General features: G+C 38.9%; 1 protein-coding gene across 3 annotated transcripts in view; it reads right to left on the reverse strand.

The window, feature by feature from the left end:
• The window catches only part of ROCK2 (Rho associated coiled-coil containing protein kinase 2), a 103,013-nt gene that overhangs the window by 49,055 nt on the left and 30,434 nt on the right, over positions 1-23,524 (reverse strand). For all 3 annotated transcript variants that reach the window (XM_084284716.1, XM_084284715.1, XM_084284714.1), the window contains exons 2-3: positions 11,456-11,537; positions 157-257 (exon numbers count right to left, since the gene is read on the reverse strand). In XM_084284716.1, the coding sequence (XP_084140842.1) occupies positions 157-257; positions 11,456-11,537 (183 nt within the window). The remainder of the gene's footprint in view (positions 1-156; positions 258-11,455; positions 11,538-23,524) is intronic.

Consider the following 23,524-nt stretch of genomic DNA (forward strand, 5'->3'; position numbering starts at 1 on the left):
TTTACTATCCATAGAAATGACCTCAGGATACAATGAAATTTCTGCTTTAACATTTATTCTTTGTAAGAACACATTTTTAGATATAAAGCATGCAAGACTGGGTAGGGTTTTGACTACAGCCATAAATCTGTTTAATCAATAAATCATCAATCTTACCAGCTGTACTTCTCCAAAGGCCCCTCTTCCAATCACCTTAACAACATCATAGTCTTCAGCTTTCATTTGTAAAGCTCGTATTTTTTCCACAATCTTCTCATCTAAAGCAAATTAAATAAAATGTGTTGTAATGCATGTGTTAACCAAATACAGTAATTTTCTTTAACATTTGCCATTTAGAGTCAAAATAAGACATTTGTATGCAAATGTTTAGAGCCTTATTGCTAATTCTTGAAATCTGTGGTCACCATAGAATCACCATAGAAAAGCTCTGTTGGAAAAACAACGAATGTTGTTTAGATGTAACAATTGAAATTTCTTTTGGATTTTGCCAGTTCTCATTCTACACCTCTGATAATCATAAACAAGCTTCCAGGAAGGCTCTGATAAGGACAAGAACCAGAGATGCCCATCTCGAATTTTCACACATTTACTCCTGGCCATATGCTGTGTCACCACAATCGATGGACACTGTACGGAGAACACAGGAGTAAACCAAGTGAACCAAGTCCCTGTTACACACAAAAGCACTGCGGGTACAGCCAGCTTGTACACAACAGTCAGACGGTGAGGAATACAGCTCAGTAACCTTCAGGCACAACTTCAGGCTAGATCACACTAGGATATGATTTCAGATCAATTTGTTCATGATACTGTAATTCATTGAGTATATTTATGTAACTACTGGTCATCACAAAGATCCTCCTTAGTGTTCACCACTTCTGTAGTATACGCCAACACCTCTAAAAGTTAGATCTACAATATCACGTTCTAGTATTCTCTGGTACAATATTCTGCAGCTAAGTTATTTTTTTTTTTAAATAAAAAAAAAATTGTTTGCAGTTGGGGGAATCTCAATGAAAGTCAATGAAAGGAAAGTCAATGAAATTCTGACCTTGGACAAATTCTAAAGAACTGCAAGGTCCAAGTCACTGTAATTTTGCAAATGCAGCATGCTAGTGAATGCACTCCTGGCTAAATGCATTTAAAAAAAAAATAAAAAATCTATTTACAATGATAAAAGCTAATGGAAGCAATGAGTGCAATCCAAAATACTGGAGGTGATCTTTCTTAAAAGTGATAAGTCTCAATATTGCCCTCACACATACTTATAGGAAGAGCAGAACTGTGCCAAAAAGGGCTGGCTCGAGCAAGATCTCTGCCAGGAAATATCATGAGATTGCATGAAGAGCTGTGGATGCTCACATCCAGAGAGGACTAGAGGTGTATATTGTGATATCCCTGTTTACAGTCAAAGACTGTGGAATTCGATCCCAAGAAAGGAATTAAAAGGGACTTCAGACTTAATGGGGGAAACAAAGGATTAGAGATGCAGTTAATTCAGTATGACATTAAAGATGGCATTGTCAGCGGGAAGTTAATGATAACAAATACCTGGTAAATAGTTTAACCATTCCTACATATTCCTGAAGGGCAACCTGGCAGGCTACAAGCAATCTATGAGATTTCTGACCATCGAGAGCATTTCTTTTAACCCCAGTGACCAGCAAGCCCAGTCAGGGAGACACCCTGATGTGTTACTCACAAACCAGAAAGAACTGACCAGGGATGACAAAGTTAATGGCAGCCTTGACTGAAGCAAGTGTGAGTTGGTGAAATTTAAGCTCCGGAGAAAACCGAGGAGGGCAAACAGCAGACCCTGGACTTCAGGAGAACAGACTACAGCTTGTTCAGGGGATTTACAGGCAGGATCCTGTGGGAAGCTAGAGTGGAGGGCAGAGGAGTGGGTTGATCTTTGAAGATGACGTGTTCATAGCACAAGAACAGTCTGTTCTAGTTAGCTAGAAATCAAGCAGGCATGGCAGAGAGCCACGCTAGCTGAATGGATAACCTCTGCCTCAACTCAAGCACAAAAAGCAAAGGTTTGGAACACGGAAGCTGAGCTGGGCTACCCCATACCCAGCAGCAATATCCCAGGCACATGAGGACGGAATTGGGAAAGCCAAGCTCAGCTGGAGCTGAAAACTAACCAGGGTTATGAAGGGCAACGAGCTTTTATAAAGCCGTAAAACTATCAATAAATGAAAGAATGATGCAAATGTTGGCCCACTGCTCCCAGTGGTGTAGGGCTTCAGTGGCAAAGGACATGGAGAAGATCAAGGTACTCTTGTGCCTTTTTTTGGCTCAGGCTTTACTGGCCTGTTCACAGGCCTCCCAGCTCCCTGAAGCTGACAGCAGAATGTCGGGTAGCCACAGTAGAAGAAATCAGAATTAAGGACTTAATCACCTTCCCTGATAAGATGGAAGACAAAGGAAGAACAGTGTACTTGTCCTTTCCTTGACTGTAGCATGGCTTTCAACACAGCATCTCAGTGCGTCTTTGCAGTCAAACTGGGAGGACACCAACTGCAAGGAGAAATTACACGGCTAGTGGAAAACTTGCTGAAGCAGTGGTCAGAGGTTCACCTGTCCAACTGGCTGCTAATTCCAAACAAGGTGAATTAGGGATTGATACTGCCCCATATTGTTTAGTGTTTTTATTAATGGTCCAGAAGATAATATCAGTCTCCTCATTGAAGGTTCACTGATAACATGGCAAGGAGCACAGTGGAGGATTCTTACAAGAATCACAGAACCACCAAGGTTGGAAGGGACCTTCAAGATCATCTGGTCCAACCGTCTCCCTACCACCAATGTCACCCACTAAACCATGTCCCTAAGCACCACACCCAACCTTTCCTTGAACACCCCCAGGGACGGTGTACACCACCTCCCTGTGTAACTCATTCCAATGTCTAACCACTCTTTCTGAGAAGAAATTTCTCCTCATTTCCAACCTGAACCTCCCCTGGTGCAACTTGAGGCCATTCCCTCTAGTCCCATCACTAGTTACCTGTGAGCAGAGGCTGATCCCCAGCTCCCCACACCTTCCTTTCAGGCAGTTGCAGAGAGCAATAAGGTCTGCCCTGAGCCTCCTCTTCTCCAGACTAAACAACCTCAGTTCCCTCAGCCGCTCCTCACAGGACTTGTGCTCCAGGCCCTTCACCAGCTCCGTAGCCCTTCTCTGGACATGCTCCAGGGCCTCAATGTCCTTGTTGTAGTGAGGGGCCCAAAGCTGAACACAGTACTCCAGGTGCAGCCCCACCAACCAGAACATAGTGTGAGAAATGGGATCTGAGAGCCCTAGTGAACAACAGGATGAATGAACACGAACGAGCATTAAGCCTTTGCACTGACTGGACACCACCAGGTTGTTCTGGTTAATACACAGCCCGTAGGTTGAGGGAAGTAGGGAAGTGATTCTTCCCCTGGTTGTTACTTGTGAGACTGCATCTGGAATGGCGTATCTAGATTTGGGCTCCTCAGTGCAATAAAAAATATTTAAACACTCCCTAGCCTACTGGAAGACCACCAAGAAAGGTTGGACCACACAATGTACACTGAGAAGATGAAAGAGCTGGAGTTACTCAGCTTGGGAAGTCCAAATGGCTGGCCTAAACAGAAGCTGAGGGTTACAGAGCCCAGCTCTTCGCAGAGGTGCAGACTGAAAGAACAACAGGCAACAGATGAGTTGGCACATCAGAAATCCCACAGACTAGGAAAAAAATCCACACCAAGAAAGTGATCAGCACAGTACAGATTGTCCAAGGGAACTGCAGATTCTCCATCTTTGCAAATGTTAAAAATTTAACTGCACAAGGCCCTGAATAACCTGATGTAATGTCAAAACTGTTTTGCCTTCAAGCAGAGCTGGACCAGCTGATCTCCAAAGGTTCTTTCCAATCTGCTCCATTTTACAGTCCAATGATTCTGCGGGCTTTCAATGCTCACAGTACTGTGGCACACAAAATTCAGTGTACCAACAAGATTTGTGAAAGAATCCAGAGTGTGAACAGGAAAAGAAGTTGAGAGAATGCAGAGACCATTTTCTAGAGCTTAGGCAGCAAGTATACAACAGCAACAGTGGCTCTCCCATGCAAAATTTATTATTTTGTTCATGCTGTGAGCTGATTTTGCAGTCTGAGAAGGAAATGCACTTATTCAAATGCAAATCAGAAGCTTTGGCACAAGACAGGGAGGACCAATGCAAACTTAAGGGAAGCAGCAGTAGAGAAGGAGTATCAGCAGATTTCATGTCAGAGGGAATATGCTGTTCTCTGACTTGTTTGAGCCCACAATGTTACATGTCACAAGGGAGAGGAATCACATCAATTTTATTTCCAAATGTTTCTGAGATGTTTCAAATGTTTTGAGATGTGCGAGATGAGATGGCATGGATTTAAATGTGTAATAGTAGGGTGTAGATCTACATAGCTTCATTACTGGTCAGAAACTCACAGGAATACTTCTGCTCTCAGAATATAACAGAAACATTATGAACAATTTTAATACAGTTCCAGTGAAACCCTTTAAAAATCAGTATTGCAGTTAATACATTATATATATAATGATATATGTATTTTTATATCTATAAATATATATATTGTATATATTTTATGTGTGTAATCAAATGAGGTACCAGCTGAGGAATTACCAGTTTTATCAACCCTGTGAAGTGTTAAAGGTAGAATACTACTTACTCTTCCAAGATTTAATGATCTTTGAAAAAAAATCTACAGAGACAGATGTTGTGGGTGTTATATAGATGTCACTTATACAGATGGAGTTTCTGTTTTCTCATAAAGTTTAACAGATAGGGAATAGATAATCAAAGCATGGAACTAACTTGAAGCAAAACACAGGCTGCAGGAAGGCAAGCTCAGAGAAACCCTGAAGCAATGTCATATCTGCAGCATGCTGAATCATATGATTTGGTTCATGTATCACATAACATGACCTAACTCAAGGTGCAGGAGACCTTTCCAACACTATCCTTTTACTACAGAAAAACATTTCAGAAGGTTTCATGCAGCTCAGTTTGTGTGCACAGATACCAGAGATTATATCTTACACATCAATTTGCAAAAACAGGAAGTCCAGCAGAAGAAAAATATCAACTTAAAATGTAGACACTAGATGGACTGCCCAGTACCAGAATAAGATGGCACTCTGACATTTGAGTTAAAATTCCTAAAATGTGAAAATATCATCACCTATGATTCAGGTTTCTTCATTAGGAAGGACAAGGAATGCTAGATAGCAAGAGTGTTTAAAGACAGCTTTTGATTTACTACTTGAAAATAGCACTATAACCTTTAAACAAACGAAGCTTCACTTTCTGAAAGGGCAGAGTGTTTGGATCAGTCACTGACAGCTGGCAGCAAGAATGTAGCTGAAGGTTAAAAGTGCTGGTGAAAATGGAATAAATACCTAACTAGAAGTACAAAACTGAGGGTGGTGAGGCTGGCGAGGCAAGCTTTTCTTCTTTAAAAAAAAAAAAAAAGTGTCATATCCAAGTTATTTCCTTGAAAGTTAAAAAGAACATGTATCAGGCAGATCTGGGGTGTGCATATACGAGGAATAGAGGACTAAGAATGCAATGGAGTGAAATTTGACTATGTCTGATCTGTAAGAATAAATCACAGAGTGCTGCTATGAAGTATAGTAAGTCAAAAGTTGCTGCTGTGGGCAAAAGTCTAGCCAGAACTGAAGCTGAAGTACAGCCAGGAAGTGCTGCAATCTCACACCCTCCCTAAACAAAACAAAAAGCACAACAGAAATACTGAGGTAGGTATGCATTAAGTAAAGGTGTCTGGGGAACTCAAGCTGCTGGGCAACTTGTGGAAGGCGCAAAAACTAGGACTCAGCTTCAGACAGACTAACATCTCCTCCAGAGAAAAGAAAGACAGATACATCTTGTTTTCCACAGATAAAATGAATAGAATATACAGAAAGAGAAAGTAGCTTTCCTCACAGAGGAGACATCCCTGATCTAATGAAAGTAAGCCTGAACGTACCCAAATGGAAAAATTTTAATTTTCCATTTAATAACAATAACATATATTTCACAGCTCAGAGGAGGGCCACAAAAATGATCGAAGTGCTGGAACATTTCTCCCAAGAAAACAGGCTGAGAGATTTGGGATTATTCAGCCTGGAGAAGAGAAGGCTCCAGGGAGACCTTAGCACAGCCATTTAATGCAAAAAAGGGGCTTAAAAAAAAAGAGAGAGAAAGACCAGGGCCCTTAGTGACAGGACAAGATATAAGGGTTTTAAACTAAAAGAGGGTAGATATAGGCTGAATATAAGGAACAAATGTGTTATGATGAGGGTGGTGAGATACTGGAATATGTCGCCCAGAGAAGTTGTGGATGCCCCATCACAGGAAGTGTTCAAAATCACGTTGGATAAAGCAACCTGATGTAGATGTCCCTGCCCAAGGAAGGGCACTGGGTTAGCTGATATGTAAAGGTCCCTTCCAACCCAAACCATTCTATGATTCTGTGTAACTTGTTTATACATGCAAGACATTCTGTCTTAAATGTTGTGGGCCTAACTCATGCTCCTCTTGGAAAACGTTGATTTGATACCTCCCCATCACTACGCTTAACAGAATGACAGCATTAAAAATGAAAATGAAGCCAAACCTGCTCTGGTGGCTGCAGTGACCTGGCAAGTAGTAGTCTTAAAGAAGCCAAGAGAAAATAAAAGGGGAAATTAACTCATTAACTCAACATAAAAACTAAATTTCTAAGATTTCTCTTGGCATGCAACATTTTGCCTGTGTCACTGACACGAAGCACGGAACACAGAGTTACAATCATGATAAGCATTAATGCCATAATGAATTTCTGTTGGTAACTGTATAGCACCTTCAGTGACATAACAAAACGTAAGGGAAGGAATTAGAAATGTCAATTTTGCAAAAAGTTCATCTTGCAATAGGAATCAATGCATAGAATGTTGTTGATCAGTTTATGGAGTTAAACTGACCTTCTGGATTGTACCAGGAGTGTTGATGGAAACATTCCCTTTGCAGCTTGGTCTTCCTTAAAAACCATTCTTCGTTCCCTTCTATTCTTGACAATAGATTATCAACAATTAAATATATTTTGTCCATAAAATTGTTGCTTAATTATTTAATTTTCCTTCTCCCAGAAGTTAAAGCAGCTAACAGGCTGTGGTAGTACCTGTGTGGAAGACAACCTGAAAAAGGCATGAGCCACCAAGACATGATTCAACACTTAGCAAATCTCAGATGGCAGAAAAAGAGACTTGGAAGAATTTACTCAATCTGTTGTCATAGCCTAGATGACAGGCAAGGAAAAGAAAAGGAAAGATTTATTACACCAAGACCATCCTGGAAAACTCAAGCTTCTCCTCTAAAATTAGCAAGCTAATTTTTGTTCTCAGAGGACTATGAAATTCCTCTCATTGTTTTTGGAATGAGATATTACGTTATGCTTTCCTGTCCCATGAATACTCAGAAAAAGTTTTACAGAAAGTTTAAACAGAATCCTAACAGCAGAATAAAGCAATTTAGAAGACTGAAAAGGAGTGGTAATACTTATGTGCCGCATGTGATAAATACATGCTCTACTTTGGTTCCATGTTTTGGAAAAAATGGCAAGAAAACAGAATAATACGGCATGGTGGCTTTTACCCATTTGGGCATCTGAACTCCACCACAACTGCTCTCTCACTCACCCTCCTCAAAGAGAAAGGGGGAGAAAATAGGATGGAAAGGGCTTAAGGGCTAAAATAAGGACAAGGAGACCACTCAACAATTAGAGTTATGGACAAAACAGACTCGGCACAGGGAGATTAATATAATTTATTGCCTACCACTTTCAGACTACAACAGTGAGAAACCAAAAAGCAAACTAAAACCACCTCCCCCCCCAACAAGCAGCACTGGGGAACAGGGAATGGGGGCTGTGGTCAGTCCCTGAAGCTTCGTCTTGGCTGCTCCTTCACAGTCACTCTCTGCCCCTGCTCCCACATGGCTCCATACCACAGGGTCCATCCCCCAGAAGCAAACTGCTCCAGCACGGGTCCCCCACGGGCTGCAGCTCCCCCGAGACCCCCTGCTCCTGCGGGGGCTCTCCATGGGCCTCAGCCTCCTCCAGGCCACATCCACCTGCTCCACCGGGGGCTCCTCCACGGGCTGCAGCATGGAGATCTGCTCCATGTGGGACCCATGGGCTGCAGGGGGACAGCCTGCTCCACCAGGGGCCTCTCCACAGGCCGCAGGGGAACTGCTGCTGCCTGCCTGGAGCACCTCCTGCCCTCCTGCTGCACTGACCTTGGGGGCTGCGGGGCTGCTTTGCTCTCATTTCTCACTCCTCTCCCAGCTGCTGTTGTGCAACAGGTTATATTTTTTGTTGCTATTATTATTATTATCATTATTATTATTATTATTATTATTATTATTATTATTATTATTATTATTATTATTATTATTATTTCTTAAATCTTTCAATCTGCTCTCCCAGAGGCCCACTCACCATTACCCACTGGCTCAGATGTGGCCAGCAGCAGGTCCCTTTTGGAGTTGGCTCTGATCTGACATGGGGCAGCTGCTGGGCTCTGCTCACAGAGGCTGCCCCTGCAGCCCCCCTGCTTCCAAACCTTTGCCACATGAACCCCATACATAAGGGAAAGCAGGTGATAAAAAAGTTTCTTGCTATCATACACATGAAGAGGCTTCTTCTGCAAAGTGGTAACAGAAGCAGAATATACCAAACTCTTACAGTACAAGCAATTAATAAATTTTAACTCTGTGAAATGAGCTAACACTTGAATTTCAGCTTGAAAATACGTGTTGAGCTGAGTATCAATTAATGTCTCATCTGAGACGTAAACATTTCAAATTAAAATAAGCCACCAATAAAACATTAAACCTTCTACTAATGACTTGCAGTAAATTTGAATTAGGGTATATTCAAATCCCTGGGAATATAGTAAAAAATAAACGCCCTTCTCAAAGCAGTATTGTGAAAGAACTGATTAAATTGACTAAAATTGTCATGATTATTGCACCATTTTGCACAAATTTTAAAGATTCATATGATGTGGATAAAAATACTTCCTTTACTTTGCATTATAGAGTGTTTAACTCACAAAATGGCCATGACACCTCTCTGCAGCTGCCTCAGGCCGCCCTTCTGCCTGGAGGAGGGATGCAGGCTCCAGATTCCCCGAACAGACCACTCAGCAGAGGTCTGTCAGAACCTTTTGACAATAAAACTCATCCAGGCATTTGCTACAGCTCTTCAGATGTTGAGAAAAATGAGAAGAGACAAGAACTCGTTGTTCCCTAACCTAAGAGAAGAACTTACTGTTCCATAAAATTTAATACTACTCCCAACTCCTCTTCCAACACCACAACAGCAAGAGGCTTCAGCAAGCATGGGTATACTCTTCCCTTCAACTGATATTTAGAATGGTTTCCAAAAAGACTTAAAATATTGGTTCAACTTGAAACTGCATAAAACGGTAAAGACAGTAAGAATCTGATTTTCTTTGTGTTTTTTCCTGTACCTGATCAGATCCTTTTATGCTGGTACATGTAATGGAGAAGTGATATGAAAATCTGAAACTGGTCTTTTTTTTTTTTTTTTGCCTGACTTGTTCTAACAGAAATAAACCAACAAAACTACCAACCCACCATCTGCATTAATTCGGATCAGTTCCCCAGCCTGGTTCAAACAAACCACACACACCTGAATTGGACAAGACTGAAACAAATCGCAGGTTTCTGATTCTTTCAGTTGCAATGCCAATGCATTACCAGCTTCAAAGGTCTAGAAAATTCTCACTTCAAAACACTTTTTTAAAAAGGTGTAAGTCACAGAAGATATGCAGCACTACTTTTCTTTCTTTCCCAGGCAGTACCAAAACACAAGTTACATTGGTAAATTCTTTAAAGAGATGAATGACTTCACAACGTGTGAACCAAAATAGTCACCTCTTACACATTTTTGGTTTCTTCTCCCCCTCACCCTCCAAAGTACAACAGATAAGGATAAAGTGAAAACTCTTTATTAACTACTGTGAATTTAAAGACTTGTCTAACTGTAAGTGACAGATTTTTAAAAACACATCTGAGGTCTGAGGTCTCTTTATCTATTATTCATCTATTTCAACCAAAAACTGTCAGTTGACTTCAAAAACAAAAGCAGTAATAAAACTGTGAACCACAGAAGATGATTGTGTTTCTGCCACCGCTGGTAGCATGGCTGCCACATCAGATACTGAGTAATATTTAACACAGCAACAAGAGAGAAGCTGAGATAGAAGAAGGAGCAGCAGTCTTCAGAAAAGGGAACAGACAGCAAGAATATTCAGGGAATATTCACTTACAATACACAGTTGCAGGTAACAAAATTACCTAAAATCCTGTTCCTGACCTTTTTTCTTTTAAAAATATCTACTTGCATTCATTTTAACTTAGGACTATGAAAAATCCCAAGGTATGCCTCCACTTCTAACCTGCCGCTTCTTATTTATTCTGTATTCAAGCTATAGAGCTCTGCAAAACTTCACAGAGAAGCACTGAACTCCAAACATAAGAACTCACTACAAAGGACTACGCCAGCAACCACTTATTTGAGAGGCATGGAAATTCAAAGAAGTCCTAGAGCAATGGAGAGCAGCCTCATAATTCTTACTGGAAATGAATCAAGAGGAGTGGCTGATAGACTGCATTCACAGTAACCTTGACACATGCAAATTTTTTTAGTGTAAACAACAAAGAGTTATCCCAAAAAGCCTTACTCACTGCAACATGTATTTTAAATCAAATAACCCACTATTTGTACAATATTTTGTTTATGTACATACATACATGGCTGAAAAACATTTTAAAAAGATAAAGTACAGTTACTCTTAAAATCAAAATAAAGTTAACTCTTACTGTAACAGTCTTACATTTTCACATGCTCAATAAATGTTTAGATCCTGTCTACAATTAATTTGCACAGAATCAAGCATTTACACGAAGGTCCAAAAATGCACCCATAGATTTTAAGGTACAATAATTAAGTTTTAAAATCAACAGAAGACGTCTGGTTAAATAAGACTTTATATACAGTGTTTACATTTTGCATAATTCTTACTTGCATAATTTATAATAACTGGGATATGTTTTGCAAATTACTTCACAGCACATAATCAAAATAAATATTTAACACAGAAGGATTTCTCTAACTGTAGTTGTAAAAATTACACTCTACAGTCAGTATTTTCCAATACATTTTCACCAATATAACAACTCCTTAAAATGAAACATCTCTGTAACAAGTGGTCCTTCAAAGCTTTCTTTAACATCTTTCTTAATAAAGTCAGAGGTACAATAATTAGTAAAAAAAAAAAATCAGCAATGCATTTGTGACCACTCAGTTCCTACAACTACAATCACAACAATGTCGTTGTTAAAAGGCCGCTTGCAACTTACATCTATTTAGGAAATTATCAATATTCTTGTTCTTCCTCAGCGCTGGGTAATCCAGATCAAGGACCAAAGAATTCAAGCCATCCTGAAAAGAAATAAAAATATGTTAACTGAGTACTAAAATAATAATTACTACACCACTTTTCTTAAGAGATACTGCACTGAGACTGGTTGTATGTTATTTAAACATGTGTTATATTCCTAGCAGGAAAATAAAACAAGCTCTCAAGTGTGCTTATACACCACTCACCCCAAAGCAGCACACAAAACACAATGACAGGTTCCAGGCTGGTCTAGAAACAGTGCAGATACACTACCACTAATTAGCGGCACTGGGACTTAAACTGAAGGAGTAGTTTTAATCTTAACCAGTAAGCAATCCTAATGCTTAAAGACGGATTTAATTACCCACACTATTATTTTGATCACGTTGTCTCTACCTTCTTATTCTGGCTGTTCAAAATCTGACAGCATATTTTTGCTCTTGGAAGGAAGGCATGAAGGTTCACCACATAATTCAAGCTCACAAAACGATACTGCTTAATTTTGAGGTGAGTCAAAAAAAGAAAGCAGAAGCCTGTGAACCATTCTGCTAATCAATGCTTTCATCAGCTATCAACGCTGCCATCTCCACACCCGAGACCTCTCAGAACAGCAAAGAACAACAGTACCAAAGTCTGACCTAAAAATAGTCTTTTAAACGCCTGCTCCAAGGCTTAAACTCAATTCCACCTTTCAGCAACCTAGAAGAATTTCACAGATTATGCTCCATAACACACAGCCTTTTCCAGTAACACAAACACAAATAAAAATAAAAATTAGTTTCAGCCACTAGGAGCCAGAGACTGCATTCATACTCAGCATCTTCAGCATTTTACCTGAACTGCCAGTTTTGTTCACTGCTTTAAGAACAAAACCCTGAGATTGCTTCTTAAGGTTTCTGAGCATGAGCAGGGCACAGAGATTTTAGCCAGAGACCTCATCATGTGTATTAATAAGCAACCAACAGAACTGCACAGCCTTTCAATACCCGACACTCATAAATGAGGCTACAGAATCATAGCTATAGCTACCAACCCACTCGTTTATTTTTAAAAATGCCCGGTAAGGGATTGTTTCTGTTGCAAATCTCACTAAAATTATTATCATCTCTAATAATATACCTACTTGGATAGGTATATTTAAAGGCAGGGCCCAAGATTATTAGATACCCACCAAATGCCAGCCTGTGCTACATATGTATATATACAAATAAGACAGCCTCATCCCTAGAGATGTCACTTTTCAGTTTCACCGCATAAAACATTAATGATTAAGCACATTTTCAAAACTGAGAGACTCAATTGCACTGTTTTTATATTTTATCCTATTTGTTTTGCCTCCTAGCAAATGAAAGTGTCTTGGGAAACATCGCTAGCAGCCACGAGACCGTTTATGGAAAACAGGAGTTGCTGAAGGAATTACAGATGTATTTGTGTGATTTCCTATACAGATGACTAAAGGTCAGAGACTACAAGCTTGCCTTTCCTCTTTGTTTAATTGGTGTGAAAACATAATTAGCATCTCATTAGGATCATCCGTGGGGTTCCTAACTGGACTACAATTATTGTATTTGACGTAATCATAAAACATCAGACTCACAGACGCATTAAAACATTGCATGAAGCATAAAACTTCATCAAAGGCAAAAACTCTTGAAAGGTCACCCCAACAAGTAGGAAATCAAGCAAAGGAAGCAGGAGGCCTGCCTGGATGAGGAAAGAGCTGCACTCAGACATGAAAAGCAGTGAGGGCAGGTGACCCAGGAGGACGGAGCTGATGTCCCATCGTGCAGGCACAGTGTCAGGAAACCCAAGGCTGACCTGGAGGTGAGGGAAGGGGATGGAGAAAACGCTCCTGAAAACCAGTTCCAAACACATGAACAGCAAGGTGATCAGTAACAGTCAGCATGGATTTATGAACAGGCAATCACGCTTTACCAAGCTGATAGCCTTCTGTAATGAGGCAACTAATTTGGTGGATAAGGGGAAAACAGTTGATGTTGTTTACCTCAACTCTAAAGATTTTGGCACTGTCTTCCACTGCATGCTCATAAACAAGCTGACAAAGCATGGGTTACACAAGTGGGAGGTGAAAGGATTGAAGACTGGCTGGAAGACTGGGCCTGGAAGACTTTGATCACTGGCAGAAAGTCCAGTGGAAGGCCAGTCGCTAGTGGTACACCCCAAGGCTCGATACTGGGGCCGGTAATGTTTAACGTCTTTATTAATGACTTGCTGCACCCTGCAAACAAACAAAAATAAACTAGGGCACGCGGCTGACACACCAGAGGGCTGGGCTGCTATCCAAATGGACCTCAACTGCACAGCGAGAACATCAAGGGGAAATGCAGCAGGGGAGGAATAACCCCAGGCACAGGCTTCACTTTTTAGACCTTTTTTATTTTTCTTTTAGACATAACTTTTTAGAACCTCTTTATTAAAGCAAACATAAAAGCGTCAGTAAGCCCAAAGGGAAGGCAATGAATAATGCACTGTATCACTCCTTAATTACTTTAAGAACAATGGTTATAGCCAGTACTTAAGTCTTGATCATAACTGCCCCTGCGAGACCCATTAAGGAGAAAGGAGTGATGCATTGGACATCGTACCCATCTTTCAGAGGGACAGAAGACATAGTACCTATTCTTAAGTTTGATTAAATTTTTATGAAAGATACAAAAAATCTAAAACAAAGTAACAAAGCTGTTAAGTGCTCATGAATTAGTCACTGCATGGATTGTACAGGAGTTGTGTCCGATGACCTGGACATAACCAACTGAAAGTGTTCTGAGCACAGACGACTTCCTGCAAAATAACGTAACAGAGTATGTCATTCCAAACTCTTTATTTAGCAAGTACTGGCTTCCAAAAAAGGACAACTCATTCTACCAGACAGAGTATGTCTGCATGTCAGCAGAAATACACATCTTTACCTTGCACCATGTAGAAAAGGACCCCAGTGGATGATACAATGGAGAATAGATGGGCCATCTTTTAAAATTTAACCTAGCACAATGAAGTCCCAATTCCAATGAGCTGGTAGTCAAGCTCTAACAACACCTAACTATGTAAATGTAAAAGCACTCTGTGTCAACACAAATCAGTGAGGCACATTTCTGTTCTTCATATTTTTGAGGGAGAAGAGAGGGGAGCTCACTTCCTATTTTAATGTTTTTTAGGCAAAGGTATTTTAGAGGCTGCCCAAGTAAAACATTGTTAGTGTGCTCTATTTATATCTTATTCACGAAGGTAAAATAACAAAGTTAGCAACCCCAACAAACATTTTAGTGAAGCTGGATGACAAGGTCCAAAAGAACCATAACTTCTAACTTAAACTGAGCTGTACATTATTTATTTATTGGGTGGGGGAAGGAGGTGCAGAAATATAAAAATACTGAGAACAATATTTGCAGATAATTTTTGATTAGCTGTCTCCTTTTCATGGACTGCGGGTAACAATTTTCACAAGCAGCTATTAACAAACAGAAATTTGAGAAGGGCACAACTGCCTGGTAACTATTTGGAAGTCTCCTAGCTCTTGTGGATATTGCGATGCAGTTGGCATCAGAGAGGTGATTAGTATCAGCATCATAACAAACAGTGTCAATTTGTTTGTATCCCCGTGAACAAACCTTATTAGCACATTTCAAAGACAGGATTCTATGCTCTTAAACATAATTTTAAGTTAACGGATTGCAAATTCTTATCAACGTACTTTATGAAAGACTTGTGTCTTGCACGTTAGCATTTTGTTAAAAAGCCTTTCCTTAAAGCTTTACATTTTCATTAAAAGGCCTTGTTTACATTACTTAACACTAAAATTGCACTACAGTTAGGTTGGGTCAAAAGACTACACAGTAAAAGAGAACACTCAAACCAAAGATAAGCAATCCAGGAAATGACATCTCCTCTGTCTAGGCCTCAGAGATAAGTCACTTGAACCAGGAAATATGTTATTAAAGTGATTTCACTGTTCGCTTCCTCTTTCTGCCATTACAAAAGGTTCAGAAGCTAAACAGGACAAAAATAGCAGCTTCCAAACAAACATGCTGTTGGCAAAGACAGCTCTCTCTGCCCACACCATTCCATTAAAAGCCTTTTGCTCTTGGCAAACAGGCTGAAACACTCTCCCTAGATTGTCTTCCAACAGTAAAGTCCAACGTAGATATTTTTGCACCACCATCCTACATCAGGAGAGAAGAGCTCTAGGCCACTGCGGTAGCAGAAATCTCCACAACGTGGAGTTTTACCTTCTCAGAGAGCAACTTGCACTGTTACAGACCTGAACAAAATCAAGAAAAAATAGGCAAGAAAAAATCAGGAGATATGAGAACTAGTAAATGTTTGATTTCTCTCTCTGGCAAAAGGGACTGTTACAGGGAAAAATAATGGTAGCTTCCAAGTAACCAGTTCAATGTTAACTCCCAGCAATGTCACTGAAGCCCTTACAGAATTAAACCATGCCATGCCAAGTCTGATTTTTAAAACTAAAACAGCTATTTTAACATGTCCAAAGTTGACACACACATATATTTTCCACAGGATGTCAAAACAGCTTTGGCTACTTCAATTTACTTCTCATTTTCATGACAAGAAAAAATAATAAAATAAATCAAAACCAAAAAGTAAGAACACTCAATAGCAGCAGTATCAAATGCTTCCTTAGTATTCACAGGAAACAATTCATAACCCTGAAATATTTGGGAAAAAATCACTAAACCATTACATGTAAGAAACCCAAAACACTTTTCCTTTCCCCTTTGCCAGCTTCCCAAATCCTCAAATAATATTTAATAAACTATGCTGCAGTAAGAAATAAGGACAGAAAAGTCTGTAACTTCAGACTACATTTTTCTAACTTGGCCTACGTGCTTTTTAAAGCAGAACTTCCTAAATCTATGCACATGTGAACTGACCATCTAATGATGCTTCACACCATGATTAAATCCCCACTATATTCTTCTATATGCCAAATGGACCCTTAAATGATTTTGGTCTTTACTGACTAATTACTTCTTTCCATAATATAGAAGTTACCTTTGAATATAAGGCTAACAGCTCAATAAGAGCGTACAATAGGAAAAAGAACTGATAGATATATGCAAGGCAAACATACTGTTTTCCCAAGTTTATCCTACTCCAATGATCATTACGATACCTCATAATTTGTTTTTATCTTACTAAAATTTAATTAGTATGTGAAGGAATAAGTCACATCACGATAATGCAGCCAACATGTATTGTCAGAAGGTCTTATTTTTCTGGAAGTTCTTTAACATTAAATAACAGGTTTAAGGTCAGACATGTACCAAGCATATATATATATATTTTAGAAACCTAAAAGGAGTTGTTGCCACAAACTTTGTCTGTAAATACTTCACGGGTTGCACTTGCCATCTGATTTCTGTATCATATGGAGATAAGCAAGTATTGACGCATGATTTAAATACTGTCTACAATTGAACAGATGTAGATTTTTCTTCATTGTACAAGAAATACCTCTCAGTGTCTGTCATCATGTGCTACATCCTACATGCACATTTTAATGGTTTTACAGTATTATGTTAAACTCTTCAATTGTAAAGACAGGATGACAACAGACTGAAAACAGCTTCATCCTTAAGGCTCAGCAGAAGAATAACCACAAAGCAATCTTTCAAGATGCAACATGAACAACAGAAAAGCAAAGGCGTATAATTGCTTAGAGCTTACAAGTAGAAATGACAGAAGATATTTTAATTAAGGATGATTAAAATAGAATCACAGAATATCCTGAGTTGGAAAGGATCCATCAGGGTCATCAAGTCCAGCTCCTGGTTCCACACAGGACTACCCCAAAATCAGACCCTATGTCTGAGAGCACTGTCCAAACGCTTATTGAACTCTGTCAGGCTCGGTACCATGACCACTGCCCTGGGGAGCCTGTCCCAGTGCCCAACCACCTTCTTGGTGAAGAACTTTTTTCTGACACCCAGCCTGACCCTCCCCTGTCCCAGCTCCATGCCATTCCCTCAGGTCCTGTCTCTGTCCCCAGAGAGCAGAGCTCAGCGCCTGCCCCTCCGCTCCCCTCTGAGGGAGCTGCAGGCCGCCATAAGGCCTCCCCTCAGCCTGCTCTGCTCCGGGCTGAACAAATCTAGTGATTTCAGCCACTCCTCATATGTCTTCATTTTTAGACCCTTTGCCATCTTTGTCACCCTCATTTGGATACTCTCTAATAGTTTTATGTCCTTGTAATGTCGTGGCACTCAAAAATGCACACAGTGCTGGAGGTGAGGCTGCACAGTGCAGAGCAGAGCAGGACAATTCCCTTCCCGCGCCCGGCTGGCAGTGCTGTGGTTGATGCACCCCAGGGTATGGCTGGCCAGGACACACTGCTGGCTCATATTCAATTTGCCATCATGCAAAACCTCCAGATCCCTTTCTGTGGGGCTGATCTCCAGCCTGTTGTCCCCCACTCTGTATGTGCAGCCAGGGTCGTCCCTTCCCAGGTGCAGACTCCAGCACTTGATTTTTTAAACTTCATATTGTTGGTGATTGCCCAGCTCTCTAATTTGTCCAGATCTCTCTGCAAGGCCTCCCCATCCTCAATGGAGTCAACAGCTCCTCCCAATACAGTATCATCTGCAAACTTACTCAAAACACCTTCTGCTCCTACATCCAAGTCATTTGGGAAAACATTAAAAAAATGGAAAATAAAAGAGAACTGGAAAATAAAAGTCCATCATGGGTTAAGAAAAACAAACCAAACACAGAAAGCTCAGACTTTCCATGCTTTCTTCAACCTTTTTTTCCTTAATGTACATCCTTTTTTCCTTAATGTACATTTCCTTAATATACATCTGGACATACTTACAAGGAAAAAGAACAAAAGAAAACATCATAGTGATGTTCACTACAGATGAGAAAATGTCCTGAGAGCATCAACTGACATTCATTCTAGAATACTTAAGGGGGCTGTCCTAGTCAGTCAATATTTTTCTGAGTACTCAGGAGAACAGGAGAGATCAACAGGACTAAAAAGAGCCATCCAAAGCATTACCTTCAGGGTATCATGGTATCAAAGCATTACCTATCAGGGGAGACAACCTTTCAAACTATAGATCTGAATGCTCAGGGAGAGGGAGCGAGAAAAAGATTTTAATCTGTAAACACCCAAAAGAGGTAAAATCCACACTGCAAGTTTTTTGTATCTCTCTCTCAAAGAAAACATAGAATAGTATTATGTAACTGATTTCTGGTAGAACACAGAAAGCAGAGCATCTTACCATAGGAATAAAAGAGAAGATTCACCATTCTCTTAGAAAAATAAAGAATTATACTGTCCAGGGAATCATGGAGAAAATGTCTGAGAGGTAATTATCAGGAGTTTGGTATAAGACTTCGAAAAGTGTGTCAAATAAATTAACCTGGGTTTGTACTGTTCCAGTTCAACACGGTATTTTCCTTACCACAATAAAGCAAGAAAACGAGTAATTTATCTGTTAAAAGCAAACAAAAATCAGCAAATGATACCAAGGCACGGAATTCTGAGCACATAGCTTTTATTGTATTTTAAATGATCTTGAAGAAATATTAATTTAAAAAACATCAACTCAAGGGGTGAGCACAAAAATAAAAGAACCCACCAACATACGCTTTTGAGAGAACTGTAATTTAAATAACATGAAAATGGGAATAATTAGTAAACAGTAAGATAACAATAAAAGACACGGGGTTATAGCAGACCAGAAGTCAAATCTAGGCTGTATAAACAGGAGGTTCACTGTGTAAAACCTCACAGAGGACTCATGTTGTTTATGTACTGTTATAGTCTAAACCAGATTATTGTGTCCAACTCTGTGAATCCCTATAAGGATTGCAGAAGAGCAGCAGCTGGAAGACAACTGAGGGGAGGCTAACAAGAGCAGTAAGTGATAAGCAACATGTACAAGGGAACACTGTTGAAACCAGAGTCTTCAGTCTTAAAAAAGATCAGCTTAACAGAAGACATGACATCTCTTTTCAGAATGTAAAAAGCTGTTATGAGTGGTGATGGATGGATGTTTCCCCACATTACCAGAAACACGGTAAGAAATTAGCTGAGTTTGGAGTAAAGATTTAGGTTACAGATTAGAAAAAAAAAAAAAATCTAAGTAGCAATTGTGACAAACTGACATAATATGACATAATGAAGCAGAGAAATCTGCCTTACAAGGGTTAGACAAATAGCTGCAACAGCAGATCTATACAACCATGTATCCTACCTCTCAGATGACGACTGTGCTAGTGATCCCTAAAATCCCTTCCAAGACTACTTGGAAACTCTTCATAAATGAGTTGAAGAAATGCATAAAAGCAGGAACTTAAGCCAGAGAGAGAGGACTGAGAAAAAGAGTATATCGGGAGCTGTGGGCAAAGGTACAGCAATTTAATCTTTAAAATATTATTCATTTCAATAAGAACAATGATTAAACAGTTAACCATTGCAAAAATGCATGTTTTCTTCCCAAATACATTAATTAGTTGTTTCTCTGCCAAATCAGTTGCTGCTATTTTCTCCTTAAACCTTAGTAGAATAAAACAGGTCTGCATGTTTTGCTAGTTAGCACTGTAGCCATGGAAAATTCAGCAGTTCAGCATAATCTGTTTTTATCTGAAGTCACTGTACATTTCCATGTTCTTTAGTTAACTTTGATTTTAGAAATCTTTTTGCTTTCAAAAATTACTGTGTACTGAAGCCCATAATTGCAAACCTGTTAAAGTAACACTGGGGATAATTTCCTATTAATTTGAATTCTCCAAGGCCTTTAATAGTAAGCTTAGCTTCTTAACAAGAGAACAAAAGCAGTATGGTCATTTCCACTGTTAACTCTCCTGCAGCAAGCCATTTATGCATCGATTCAGAAGTTCTCCCAAGCAATCAAGCAGAACAGCACGAATACTAGAACTGCAAGCAAACTATCTAAAAATGCACAGAAAACAAACACAAACCTAAAACTGCTTCTCTGACACCCTGAAAAAGTGAAATTACCTACTGTTCCATAAAAATCCAAATAGAAAATGCCACATCTTATTCATCTCTGTTTTCCTAAGCAGGACTTTCAAAGCCTACAGCTGCAGGAATCAGTGGTAATACAAAGAACCCAGATAAAAGGTCAGGGAGCTCATCTGCGGTTGAGGTAGGAGACAGATGTACAGTCTATTCTTAAAGTCCTGTTTTCACCACAAGGCCATCCTTGTTTCATACTAATTAAGGGCTCTGCTTCTCCATCATGAAAAATGTTTCTATTTATCTTTTCTTACCCTCAAGCAGCTCAATCTGTGAAGCGAGTTTCAGCAACAAGACACTGCACCTTGCACCACCTGAGACATTTATCCCTCAATTTCACAATGAGCTTATTTTTAGATAAATATATTTCATATCTATTTCTTCATATATATGTTTTACTAATCTATTTAGCAGTCTTGGATAATAAGATGTAACAACCAATCTGGCAACTAAAAAGAACGCTTATTAGAGTATATAATGAAAATGGCAACAAGCTGCTTCATAGTAACTAGAATAGTAAAAAAAACAGACCTGAAAGAAAAAAAAATCAAGATGCCATTTAGAATCATCCTCCTCTAAAAGTGAGATTAACTAAAGTAACAAAAGGACTTTTATTTTTTTTTTTTCGCCAGTCACTGATTCAGAACAAATGATTACAAAACCTCCCAGTACTAAAAATATCAGCAACTGTTTAGAATATTTCTGACCCCAATAAATAATAGTTTGCCTATCATGGTATCTCCTGCCTAACCTCAAAGTTGATGTCAGCATACTGATCAGCAGCACCACATATATCTTAAAATATAATTCCATGAACCCTGATTTCCAGTTAAAGTGATAAATAAAACTGAAGCAATCAAAACCACATCTAACTTTGGAGTAAACAATTTTCATGCCACATGGAGAAATGTAGAAGACTCACTGTCACAGATTGATTTTTTATTTTTATTTTTTAAAAGGTCAAGATAACCAGACTAATCCAGCAAGCATCAGAATGCTTTGACCCATAAACTAGCAAAAACAGCGCTGTTTCCACACCAGGGGAGAAACAATTCATGTCAAATAGAAATAGTCAAAAGAGAGTTTTACCATTTACTGCTGCATTACATACTAACACATGGATATGTTTTATGAAAAACAATCGGAAAAGGAAATAATTGTAAAAATGACTGCCAGGAGAAAGGGAGTCTGCAGGTAAGAGAGAGTATTACATACAAGACAATTAGCTTAAGATTTGCTTTGAATGAGTACCTACCTAATAACAGTGGAAGAAAATTAATGGAATTTAAACAAAATGACTACCACAATAATTTATACCAACCACCAATATCTCAAATAATTGAAGCAAAAGTTTATCAACATAAAGAAAACCAGTTTTTATTTTTGCAATAATATATATGCATTATATATTGGTAAGGAGATGATTATTTTAATCCAAAGAAGCTATGCAGCCCTAAAAAATGTCTCACAGAAATAAATTTGACAAAGGAAAATTACAAATCATTTTAGCCTATTTAATTAAAAGCATATTTCAAGAAAATATTGTATGAACGCCTTATTTTTTAAGGCAAACTGACAGTATTTGTAGCCGTTCAAAATCTTAGCTAACACAGGGTTTATCTTTTCTATTAGGAATTTTAAAAAGGGCATCTAATTCTATGGAATCAGTTTGAGGAAAGGTTAGTGACTTTCTTTAGTAGAACCGTGTGTTCCTAAAGCATAACTCCCACTTCATACATAAGGTTAACTTCATTTGGAGTTGCAAATAAGGACATTGCGATATCCTGCTCCACCATCCAATATGCACCCTCCCCTAGAAACAACCTTCACTGATGACTTGCCTGCAATCAAATTTACTAATAATTTTGTCTCTCAAATAGATAATGAACTCTTCGATAAAATAAACTTACATAATGAAAATATGTTTAAATACCTAATAATACAGAAATACCAATTAAATTCCAATTCCCGTGTCAGGACTACTACTAATGAGATATTCTAGGCTTTATAAAGCGTAACAGGAACTTTTGTAGATGAATTATGCTGAAAACTCAAAACATATGCTTTTAGGGCCTGATTAGACTAATCTTCCATCCTATGTAAAATTCATGAGGACTATTTTTCATCAATGAACTGAAATTTTCTCACCAACTTCAACAATAAAAAGGTATTTAAGAGGTCACTAGCCTCCGCTTCTTGCAGTGGAAAGGAACACCAACTAGATTTAATGGTAAGTTCAACTAGCAGTGTTTGATTTTCCATGTTTGTCTCTGGAATAAAAAGAATATGTCATGAAATCCTTTGAAGAAATTTCCTATTACTGAAATGGTGACAAAAATAAAAAGAAAAGAAAACCACATAACTGGCTGTCCTGTAAAAAAAAAAAAAAAAACAACAGACCAGAATCACACTTGGCATAGACATTAAGTAGCTGCTTTGAGCAGGGGCTGAACCCAGATGACCTCCCGAGGTCTTCAAAGCTGAATTATTCTGTGATTCTACAATTACATTTGAACTGAGCATATGCAAGTCGGCACCATTGGTCCAAAAATGTCTGGTTCAGCAGAAGATAGTCCTTAAATAAGGATTTTCTTTATTGTTAAAAAAAAAAAAAAAAAAAAGTTTAACAGACTTTGGTTAACAGGAACCTCTTCTCTACAAATTTTGACAGACTTAATTCAGAAAGCCTGATGAAGTGAGGGTCTACTGTAATCGTCCACTGTTATTGCTAATTTTTCAAGTCCCTAAGCAAAAAGTTTATTATGTACATAAGTAGATATTGATTAGGTATTTCATTTAGAAGATCAGTCAGGACTTTGACATTGCAAACAACTAACCCATAATGTTGGGAACAGATTTTGGTAATAAAGAGGTGGTCCAAAGGGGCATGGAAGAGATCAGGTAATTTCTTCTGAGGAATTTTTCAACTACTTCATCAATAAAAGAATTCAGTCATGGAAGAAAAAATGGTTGCTTAGTCACTAAAATCTGAGGATTTTAAAA

The sequence above is a fragment of the Netta rufina genome (genome assembly GCF_964035555.1).
Source record: "Netta rufina genome assembly, chromosome: 3".
NCBI lineage: Eukaryota > Metazoa > Chordata > Aves > Anseriformes > Anatidae > Netta > Netta rufina.